At 41.0% G+C, this 9,848-nt stretch overlaps 1 protein-coding gene across 1 annotated transcript in view; it reads right to left on the bottom strand.

Annotated features, from left to right (window-relative positions):
- The window catches only part of LOC106934951 (dentin sialophosphoprotein), a 14,243-nt gene extending 4,602 nt beyond the window's left edge, over nt 1–9,641 (bottom strand). The window contains exons 1-4 of the mRNA XM_015015133.1: nt 9,363–9,641; nt 1,153–6,537; nt 534–729; nt 369–448 (exon numbers count right to left, since the gene is read on the bottom strand). Of these exons, the coding sequence (XP_014870619.1) occupies nt 369–448; nt 534–729; nt 1,153–6,537; nt 9,363–9,422 (5,721 nt within the window). The 5' untranslated portion in view covers nt 9,423–9,641. The remainder of the gene's footprint in view (nt 1–368; nt 449–533; nt 730–1,152; nt 6,538–9,362) is intronic.
- Between the last annotated feature and the right edge of the window lie 207 nt (nt 9,642–9,848).

The following is a 9,848-nucleotide window of genomic DNA, read 5'->3' as shown; positions in this document are numbered from 1 at the left end:
GTTACATATGGAGAATTATGACCACTGGAAAAAAATCTGACTTTTTCTCAAAATATTGATTTTATTCTCAGAATTCTGACTTTAATTTAAAAATTTAGTCTTCTGAGAAAATAATCCAAAATCTGAAAAAAGTCAAAATGCTTTTATTTTTTTCAGTGGCCTAATCCTCTTCCTTAGCTTTTGCATTTTACGTATTAAAATATTTTAATGCCGAATTGAATCATTTAATTTTTTATTTATTTGCATCTTTTAGTGTATTGTTAATAATGCATTAAAAATATTGAAGTTGTTAAATGAATACTCTGAAATTTTTAATCTGATTAACTGTCAGAATAATCGATTAAAGAATCATTAGATTAATGCGATACCTGTGATTGTGTTTCTGAGCTGTCGTCGTGTCTTGGGGGCCGTTGTGTCTTCTTTAAAACAGGAAAACCTGCTCCAATCCCTGAATTCAAACATAAATACATAAATAATAATAATAAAAAAATGTTGAAAACAGGGACTGATGTGCTGCAGAGAATCAAACCTACCAGGCAGTTTGATCCCGAGCCCCAAGCCGCCTAGAGGCAAACCCACAGGAACTTTACCAGGCACCGGCAGCGACGGAGTTGGATCCACAGACGGCTTATGGATTAAGGAGCGGGGGTCCGTCGGGGGCCTAACACGAGGGTTTTTCACCGCAATGCGAGACTTTTGCACTGCAAAATCAAGCAAGGCGGCATCAACCTGCAAATAAAAAAATCATCTCATTCTATGGCTTATCTGCACACTGCAAGAAATCAGAAACTTACCAAATATTTTTAGTCTGTGTTCTAGTGCAAACACCTAAGCACACTTGAATTAAGACAATAATTGCTCAATATATATGAAAATGTTCTTGTTCCACTGGCAGATTATTCCACTCATAACAAGACATTTTTCCCATGTGTTAATTGAAATAACACCTGGATGAAACTAGAACATTTTCATCCATGTTAAGGGATTATTAGCTAAAAACAAGCTCCTGTATCTTGCTGAAAAGTTTTATCTTAATTCAAATGTACGAAGGTATTTCCACCAGAAAATAGACCAAAACTACTTGGTAAGATTCAGTGTTTTTGCAGAGAACTTCAGAGAACTGATATTGCTTTGGTTTGTCTGAAACAATACCTCGGTCCAATCTTCTTCCAGCTCAGTCCCGCTTGGGGCTGGAAATGATTCGCTGAGATCTTCTGAAGGTTTTTCCTCTGGTGCAACCAGGGAGAAATTTCTCTTCTCAGGTCCAGAAGGCGATTCAGTCAAAACACTTTCCTCCTCTGACAGAGGAGAGATCTGGGCTTCACTGGAGATGTCGGACTCTGTTGCTTCTGTCAGCGACGTAACATCTGCTTCTTCATTGTCTCCACTCACTGCGTCTGTCTCTGGTTTAGTTTCATCCTGCTTCTCTTCAGGTCTGCCTCCTTCCTGATTCGGATGTTTTGGTTCTGGTGATGAAACTCCTGAATCAGGGCAGGATCCGATCTCACCGGATGCTCCCTCTGCTATCGGGTAAGGCTGAGGAGTTTCAACCATTTCTTCGATCAATGCAGATTCAGAGCTAGATGTAGGAACTACACAGATGTCTTCTGAATTGTCATTTTTGTTGGGAAGTAATCCGGTGTCTCCTGATTTAATTATCTGAATCTCACTGAAAGTCTGGTCCAAAAACCCAGAGTCCAGTGTGGTCAAGGAAGTTTCTGTGTCTTCTGAAATTGCCTCCATCACTCCCTCTTTCTTCTCCTCTGATGATGTTTCGCCTGGTTCCTCTGTAAATTGGTCTTCTTTAATCCCACCAGTGTCCTTTGACATCGCTGTCTCGATCCACAAATCAAGGATTTCTTCATCAATCCCATCCTGATGTTCTTCAGCCGGATTTTCTGAGTGTTTCTCCGTTTCTTGTGGCTCATTTGCAATTTCACCAAGGATCGTCTCAGATTCATCAGCTGTTTCTGCGTCTGTTGTTATCTGACGCTGCAATAAGGCTGATTGTCCTGTGATCAGATCAGATGCTGTCCCCACTAACTGAAGAGTCATGATCTCATTTAAATTCAGGACTTCGTGCTCCGGCTGACCTTTGTCTTGTTCTTCAGTGTCAAACCTCACCAACGGAAGTTCAGTGGCACTTTCATCAAATAATTTAGGCTCAGTCTCATGGTCATCCTCCAATCTAAAAGCTTGTACAAGTTCTGGACCAAGACCTATCTGTGTCATCTTCCCTTCTTCACTCTTGGGGGATTCAGGAGTTTCATCTGCAGAATCAACTCCTTCATCAGCTGCTACAGCGTCTCTTTTCTCACAGACATCTTGGGGCAGCCTGTTTGTTTCCCGTTCAGCCGTTTCGTCCTCATCCTCCAGTTCAGGCTCAAATTCCTCATCTGATTGTTTGATCTCTGTCTTCATTGAAGTATCCAGTAACTCGACCTTTTCTTCCTCAGAAAAATGATCTAATTCCAGATTTACGTTGTCGCTTTTTGGCTTCTCTGTATCTTCTGCAAATTGAAGCGTTCCAACCTGCAACTCCTTCTTGCTTTCCTCTGTGCTGCCTTCTCTTATCAGTAAATATTCACCTCCTCCTGCTTTGCTGCTTTTAAAGACCTCCACCTCTTCTGGTAAGTGAATGGTCTGAATTTCCTCTGAATTTCCCCCCTCGAAGAACCTTTGTGTGGTATTTTCATCTGACTCAAGTTCATTGTTGTGCTCAGGAACTGCCTCTGGAGTTTCCTCGCACGCCTTGGTGTTGAGCTCGTGAGACAGGCCAGTCTGGCCTTCAATTACCCCCGAGGGAACGTCGCTAAAGCCAATGTTTATTTCCCGTTCAGACTCGCCTTCAGCTTTTACAGTAAGTGGGGCGGTTGTGCAAACTCTTTTCATGCAGATCTCTTTGTCGGAAAGCCTCTCCTCAACATCTGATGAAATTTCTTCCAAAGTCATTTCTTTCTCTGTGTGCATACTGGTGACATCGTCCTCTTTAAATGTAAAATCAGTTTTTTCCTCTTCGATTCTTCTTCTGCTCTTGTCCTCTTCCAACTCCTCATCTGTTGTCTGATTCAGATCTTTGGTCATCTGGACACTGATGTCAGTTAGCTCATCTTTGCAGACAGGGAGAAGAGTTTCTACTTTAGTTTTCTCATCTGAGAAGTTCAGCTGTGATGCATCTTCACTGAGGTTTGCATTTTCCAGCATTGCTGCAGAAGCTTTATTGTCCCTTTCTTCTGTCTTTTCATTGCCGCCCTCTTCCTCCTTTGTTGGGGTGCTTTCTTGCATCTTGCTTTCTTCCTCAGAGTCTTCTTCAGCTCCTTCTTCATCATCTTCTGCAATGTCCGCCAAGGTTTCTGACACTTTCCAACGATCATCCAGTCTCACATACTCCTCTTCTTCACTTGATTCAATCCCGTCTCTCACTCCCTCTTTTACCTGTACATGTCCAGACCCAACAGTTGCTTCCTCTTCATCGTTTCCAGGTGCCTCACTCTTTTCCTCAAAGTCTTTTTCACTTTCCTCTCCATCATCTTCCTGGATTTCACTGCTCTCTTCCTGCATGTCTTCTTTGGCTTCATCATCAGATTGGTCGCTGTCTGTTTGGTCGAACTGCTCCTCTCCTGTGTCTTCATCAGCCTCGCTGCTTGTGGCACTTTGAGTTAAAATATTTTCTTCTTGTCTGACATCTTCTCTGCTACTCTTATCCTGCTCTTCCTCTTCACATGTGACAGACTCTTCGTCCTCAACCCCCTCATCCTCAACCACACCAGACAACTCTTTGCAAACAAGGTGTTGAGTTTCCACTTGTTCTGTTCTCTCTGCTGAGTTTTCATTTTCAGATTTCAGCTGCGATGCATCTTCACAGACGTTAGCATCTCTTAGCATTACTGCGCCAGCCTCATCTTCTTTTTGCTCTTCTCTCTCTTCTTTCACGATGTGTTGTTCTACCTCAAAGTCTTCATCTTGATTGACTTCCTCTATTTCACCTCTCTCTTCCTGAAAGTCTTCTTTGTTTTCAACTCTTTCTATTTCTTCACAAGTGTCCAACTTTTGGATCTCAGTTTTCTCTAATCCAAGTTGGTGTGTCGTCGTGTCTTCAGTGATCAGCTGATCTGCAGAGTCGTTTCCTGTTTGGCTAAACTGCTCCTCTTCTGTCCTCTGATCATTCTCGCTGCTTGTGACACTTTGGGTGGAAATATTTTCCTCTTCATTTGTCCTTCTGCTCTTATCTTGTTCTGACTCTTCTGTTGTCTGTTGGTTTGCAGCTGTATTCAGATCTTTTTCAAAAACAGTCATCTGGGCGTTCTCAAACTCTTTGCAGACAGGAAGAAGAGTTCCTACATCGTTAGTTTTCTCAAAAGGTAACTGTGATGCATTTTCACAGATGTTAGTAACTCCTAGCATCGCTGCGGCAGCCTCACCCTCCTTTTGTTCTCCTGTCTCTCCATCAGTGGTAAACTGTTCTGTCTCACTTTCTTCCTCAAACTCTTCTTCATTTTTTTCTCTATCATCCGCCTGGATTTCATTGCTCTCTTCCTCCAACTCTTCTTTAACTTCATCCACTTTTTGGACGTCATCTTCTCTCTTTCTGCTCACAGACTCTTCCCCAACAACTTCTCCATCACCTCTTTTTTCCAGCTCTTCATCATTTGCCTCATTGGCTGTATTTTCTTCTTTCTTTTCAATCACTTCTGTTTCTGCAGAAGTGTGCAACTTTTTCTCTAGTCCAAGTTGATGTTCAGTCATGTTTTCATTTATCAGCTGTCCTGCAGAGTCATTTCCTTTTAGACTAAACTGTTCTTCATCATCCTCGCTGCGTGTGACACTTTGGATTAAAACATTTTCCTCATGTTGGACATCTTGAACTGCTCTGCTACTCTTCCTCTTCTCTACCTCTTCATGTGTTGCAGACTCTTCCTCCTCAATCCTCTCACCCTCTGCCACACCTGACAACTCTTTGCAGACAAGATGCTGAGCTTCTACTTGTTGCATTCTCTCTTCTGTGTTTTCATTTTCAGATTTCAGCTGTGATGCGTCTTCACAGATGTTAGCATCTCCTAGCATCTCTGCCGCAGCCTCACATTCCCTCTGATTTCTGCTCTCTTCCTTTGCAGTGTGTTGTTTTACCTCACTTTCTTCTTTCAAGTCTTCTTCATTTTCTTCTTGTATTTCATCTCTCTCTTCCTCCAGGTCTTCTTTGTTTACAACCTCATCTCTTTCTGCAGAAGTGTGCAACTTTTTCTCCAATCCAAGTTGATGTTCAGTCATGTTTTCATTGATCAGTGCCTCTGCAGAGTCATTTCCTTTTAGATCCTGTTCGTCCTCGCTGCTTGTGACACTTTGGGCTAAAATATTTTCCTCTTCGTCTGCTCTGCTACTCTTCCTCTCCTCTGACTCTTCATGTGTTGTAGACTTATGATCCTCTTCCTCCTCAACCCTCTCATCTTCTGCCACACCTGACAATTCCTGGCAGACAAGAGTTTTCACTTGTTGCGTTTGCTCTGCTGAGTTTTCATTTTCAGCTGAGAGATTCTTGCCTTCTGCCATCTCATAATCAAGATCTGCTGATAATTCTTCCACGGTCACATCTTCTTCTGCAGTTTGCATAATGGTGACCAGCACATCCTCTTCTGTAATTGTAAACTCGGTCAAGTCTGGTTCTGTTTTTTGCACATCTTTGCTGCCACTTTGAGTTAAAATATCTTCGGCCATCCGTCCGCTCTTGTCCTGTTCTGACTTTTGTGCCGTTGCAGCGTCTTCAACGACTCTCATCTGGACGTTGTCATCTTCTGATAACTGTCTAAGCTGAGTTTCTACGTCTTTAGTTTTCTCATCTGAGAGGTTTTCATTACCAGAACCCAGCTGTGATGCATCTTCACTGATGTTTGCATCTCCTAGGGTCGCTGCAGAAGCTTTGTTGACCTTTTGATCTCCTATCTTTTCATTGCTTTCCTCCCCTGAGTTTTCTTCAGCTTCTTCCTCAATGTCTGCCAAGGTTTCCATCACTTTTTGATGATCACCCGGTCTTGCTTCTCTTGAATCCAAGGGAGTGATGTCTTCAATCTCTCCCTCCTTTACCCATACATGTCCAGATCCACTAGTTGCACGCTGTCCATCGTTTTCAGGACCCAGACTTTCCTCACAAGTGTCACATTTCTCGATCTCAGTTTTCTCTTGACTGCCTTGATGTGCCTTTGCACTTCCTGTGACCAGCAGCCCTGCAAAGTCATTTCCTGTTTGAGAACGTTGTTCCTCTATTAGGTCCTCTTTGTTCTCATGATCTTCTTCTTTGGGCTTCAAGTCGATGTCTGCAGCGCAGCGCTCCCATGCAACAACTGGCGAAGACAAACTAACAAGGGAAACAGTCGAAAGAGACGGTTCCTCGCCGACTTCAACCCCTCTGGCATCGTCATCTTTTTGGCTACCGTCAGCAGGCTCGCCGTCGACTCCAGGTTCATCTGAGGATGTTGGGTTATTATTGGTGGCTTCAACTGCTTGTGGCCTCAGGAATCTGCTCACAGCTTCACTTATGTAACACTGGGGAAGAGATGGGAAAGTGTTATTCATCTTAATGAGTGTGCTGTGCACAATCTGACGCAGAAGAGAGAGAGACATAAGAAGGCACTTAGTTCCACTTGTACACTAACAGTGCAATAGGCTTTTTACACAATAGAGTCCTTGCCACTTTGCAGGCTGATTGTTAAAGGCCCTTTCCTGTTTTAGAACAACAATGGTTCATTAGAGAGTCTGAAAGAAGTGGCCTTCGCTGATTACCGATTAAATAACAGATCTCACTTATGTAATATTAAAGGTGTGCTGTTAAAATACGTGCATATTCCTGATATGTGCAAAACATGACAACGTTTCACAGTACTGTGAAAAAGTCATTTCCTATGTCCTTATGATCTGCTCGCAAACAAACAGGTATTTTTATAATCTCCTACTTTCTAAAGATGTTTCAAAGAAATGTTGTCTGTTAAGCCACTTTGCTCTAAACCTAAGGATCATTTATGCATCATAAGGCTCTTAGGGTGATTTCACACCTGATAGTCTGGCAGACTTGGTTTGATTCAGGTCCAAAACTGCATTGTCCATTTGTGAATACAGTTATGAAAAACACAAATAGTTAATATAAAGCTATTTATGTTAATAGCTAAAAGAGAAATGCAGCAAACTGCAGGTACTCAGGCAGACAACCAGGCTTCATAACAACTCAGAGAAGAGCTTTACCATTCTTTACTATAAACAACAATAAATGTCCTAATTAACATATTTATTGTTGTAATCATAAATATAGTAGATAACTTCAGAAGCAAGACAAATAATTTCTGCATTTCAGTTGAAAACAAAACTGACTGGATTATTTTTATGCCTTTTTGTTTAAAACCTTTTGCATAAATACCACTAAATAGTGGTAAATTTTATTCAAAGTTAGCAAACTGTCAGTCATATTGTAGTGTAAGACATCTGCCTATGATAACTCAGTTTAATTGGTAATAAAATGGCATTTTAGCAAAAAGAACTAGCAGCTAAAACCTGACAGTGAACATAAGAAGGTTTTACAAAAGAGATATTTAAATATCTGAGGTCTTGTGTTCAGTGGCGCCACCAAGTGGGGTCGAGGTGCAATTACCATGGCTGTAAATTTGATGCCCCACCTCCAATCAGAGAGTCTGCATCCTGTTTATGAGCATAATTCAGAAGAAAAGAAGGCGAGTGCATGACGTTCAGAAATATTTTAAGACCTATTAGTATCTTTTTCTGTCCTTCATCAACCCACTCTGTTCTGTTTCCAGACAGCCTCTGCAAAGTCATGATCAGAAATCAGGAGTGGGCTGAAATATTTTAGACACGACCCTGATGCACACCTTGAGTTTTCAGCCATTTCATCCTAACATGCTTCATTAAGTCAGTTAATTGACTTTAGAAACAAATATATTCACATAAATGTATGTATTTATATGAATTATGAGCTGATAGTGAGTCCAGAGTTAAACCTAAGAAACAATATATTGTCTTGCTTTTCTTCTCTTTTCTTTCTGACTGTATCAAGAGTTTTGTGTTGTGTATGGGAGCAAATTCCTGCCATGTGTTGAAAAAAAAGAGAAGAATTTGGACCTCTTATAAGACATACATTTATTTAGAATTGGATAAGTCAATATCATGAGGAAGTTTGTAAAAACTGCAGGATATGAGATTATTAAGTATGGATGTGACAAAAACCACGACTATTGAAACTCCATGGACTGACTCAAAACATACTGTTGCTAAAGTAGCTGATTATTATGAGTCCTGGATATAAAGGAGAAGGATTTTAGATTGAAGAAATCTAAAATTTTTTCAATCTAAAAGTCTCTATGTTTGAGTCTTATGTTGAAGTGAGAAAGGAAGTACTTCTTGTATTGCTGCCTTGTTTGGACACATTTTTGACTTTAGATCCTACAGAACAGGTTAACCCTTATCAGACATTCATAAGAATATAATTTTATTAAACTTAAGCTGTATCTTTTCATTAGAATGAATTACAAGATATTATCTCAGCTGAAATAATTAAGTGATTATCATGAGACATCAAATTATACACTTTTTCCCCATCCTGGTGGCAGAAATGGGCTTCCATAAATTGTATCCCACCATACTTTATTGCCAAAGGCAGCATTATTTAAAGCTGCACTATGTAACTTTTATTCCAAAAACAGTTTTTACATATTTGTTAATATTAGACAGATAATCTGTGAAAAGATCGAATTTCCTCCATGAGCTGCTACCAATGGAAGAAATGCACCGCTCCCGTTCAAAAACAACCAATCAGAGACAGGAAGGGGGGCTTAGTGTTCCCCCTGCTAAATGTGCTAATGACAGAGAAACAACTGACCTATACAGAAAAACCGTTTATCCTCCGTCATCAGTGGCTATGCTAACTAGCCTGACCATTCACAATATGCTATGCTAGCTGTGCTAAGCCCCGCCTCCTGGCTCTGATTGGTTGTTTATAGTTAACATAAGCGTAACATACTGTCACGACATAGTGACATTTTCAATAAATATGGAAATATATAAATATACATGTATATTTTATCATAATGTTTAAACTGAGCCGATGTGTTTAAGCAGAGCAAATAATTTTAATAAATAGTAAACAAATAAAGAAGATAAAAGAAAAAAGCGGAGAAACGTGACCGATGTAAGTTAAAGACCAAATATAGATCAATAGAGGAGGGAGGAGCAGAAGGACATGTATGTGTGTAATGTGTGTGTGAGAAACATCTAAACAGAAAGACACTATTAAAACATTAATGCTCATGTCGCAACTTTAAACTTTACCATCAAATCTCTGTAAAGTTAACCTGATATCTGCTCACCCAGACTGAGATCAGCGTCCTCTCCACCCGCTGAAACGGACCGTCGGGGTCCGGCTCCATCTTTGCGCCTCCTTCCTTGTTTAACTCTTGACCATTTGAAGCAGAGAAACAGAAAAGCGCATGAGTTTATCCAGATGCTTCATCAGAAAGCTGCTTCCAGACGCTCCTGCGTCCTGCAGGTGGACTTCTCTCTCCTGGCGTTTGTCCGGCGCTGTGACCAGGAAGAGGCTGATCCCAGCTGAGCGCCGCGTCGAGCCGATGCGCTGCAGTTTGCGGATGTAAACAGCGCTACTTTTGACACATCAGACCACTAAAATGCATGTGATGAGTTGCTGAGCTGCAGTGAGAAATGCAATTCTAAAATAACTTTGAGTAGGCCGAGTCATGACGGGGAAAACTTCACCAGTGCATGAATTGATCTGCACTTTTCCCCCCAGCGATGCATGCTTATTATTTATTTTTAATTGTTGCACGCTTAGGCTCAAT

Source organism: Poecilia latipinna, unplaced genomic scaffold, assembly GCF_001443285.1.
Source record: "Poecilia latipinna isolate Pla-1442-1.1 unplaced genomic scaffold, P_latipinna-1.0 Scaffold1885, whole genome shotgun sequence".
NCBI classification, from domain to species: Eukaryota; Metazoa; Chordata; class Actinopteri; order Cyprinodontiformes; family Poeciliidae; genus Poecilia; species Poecilia latipinna.
Note: the sequence above shows the minus strand (reverse complement) of the source record. Positions and strands in the feature narration are given on the sequence as shown.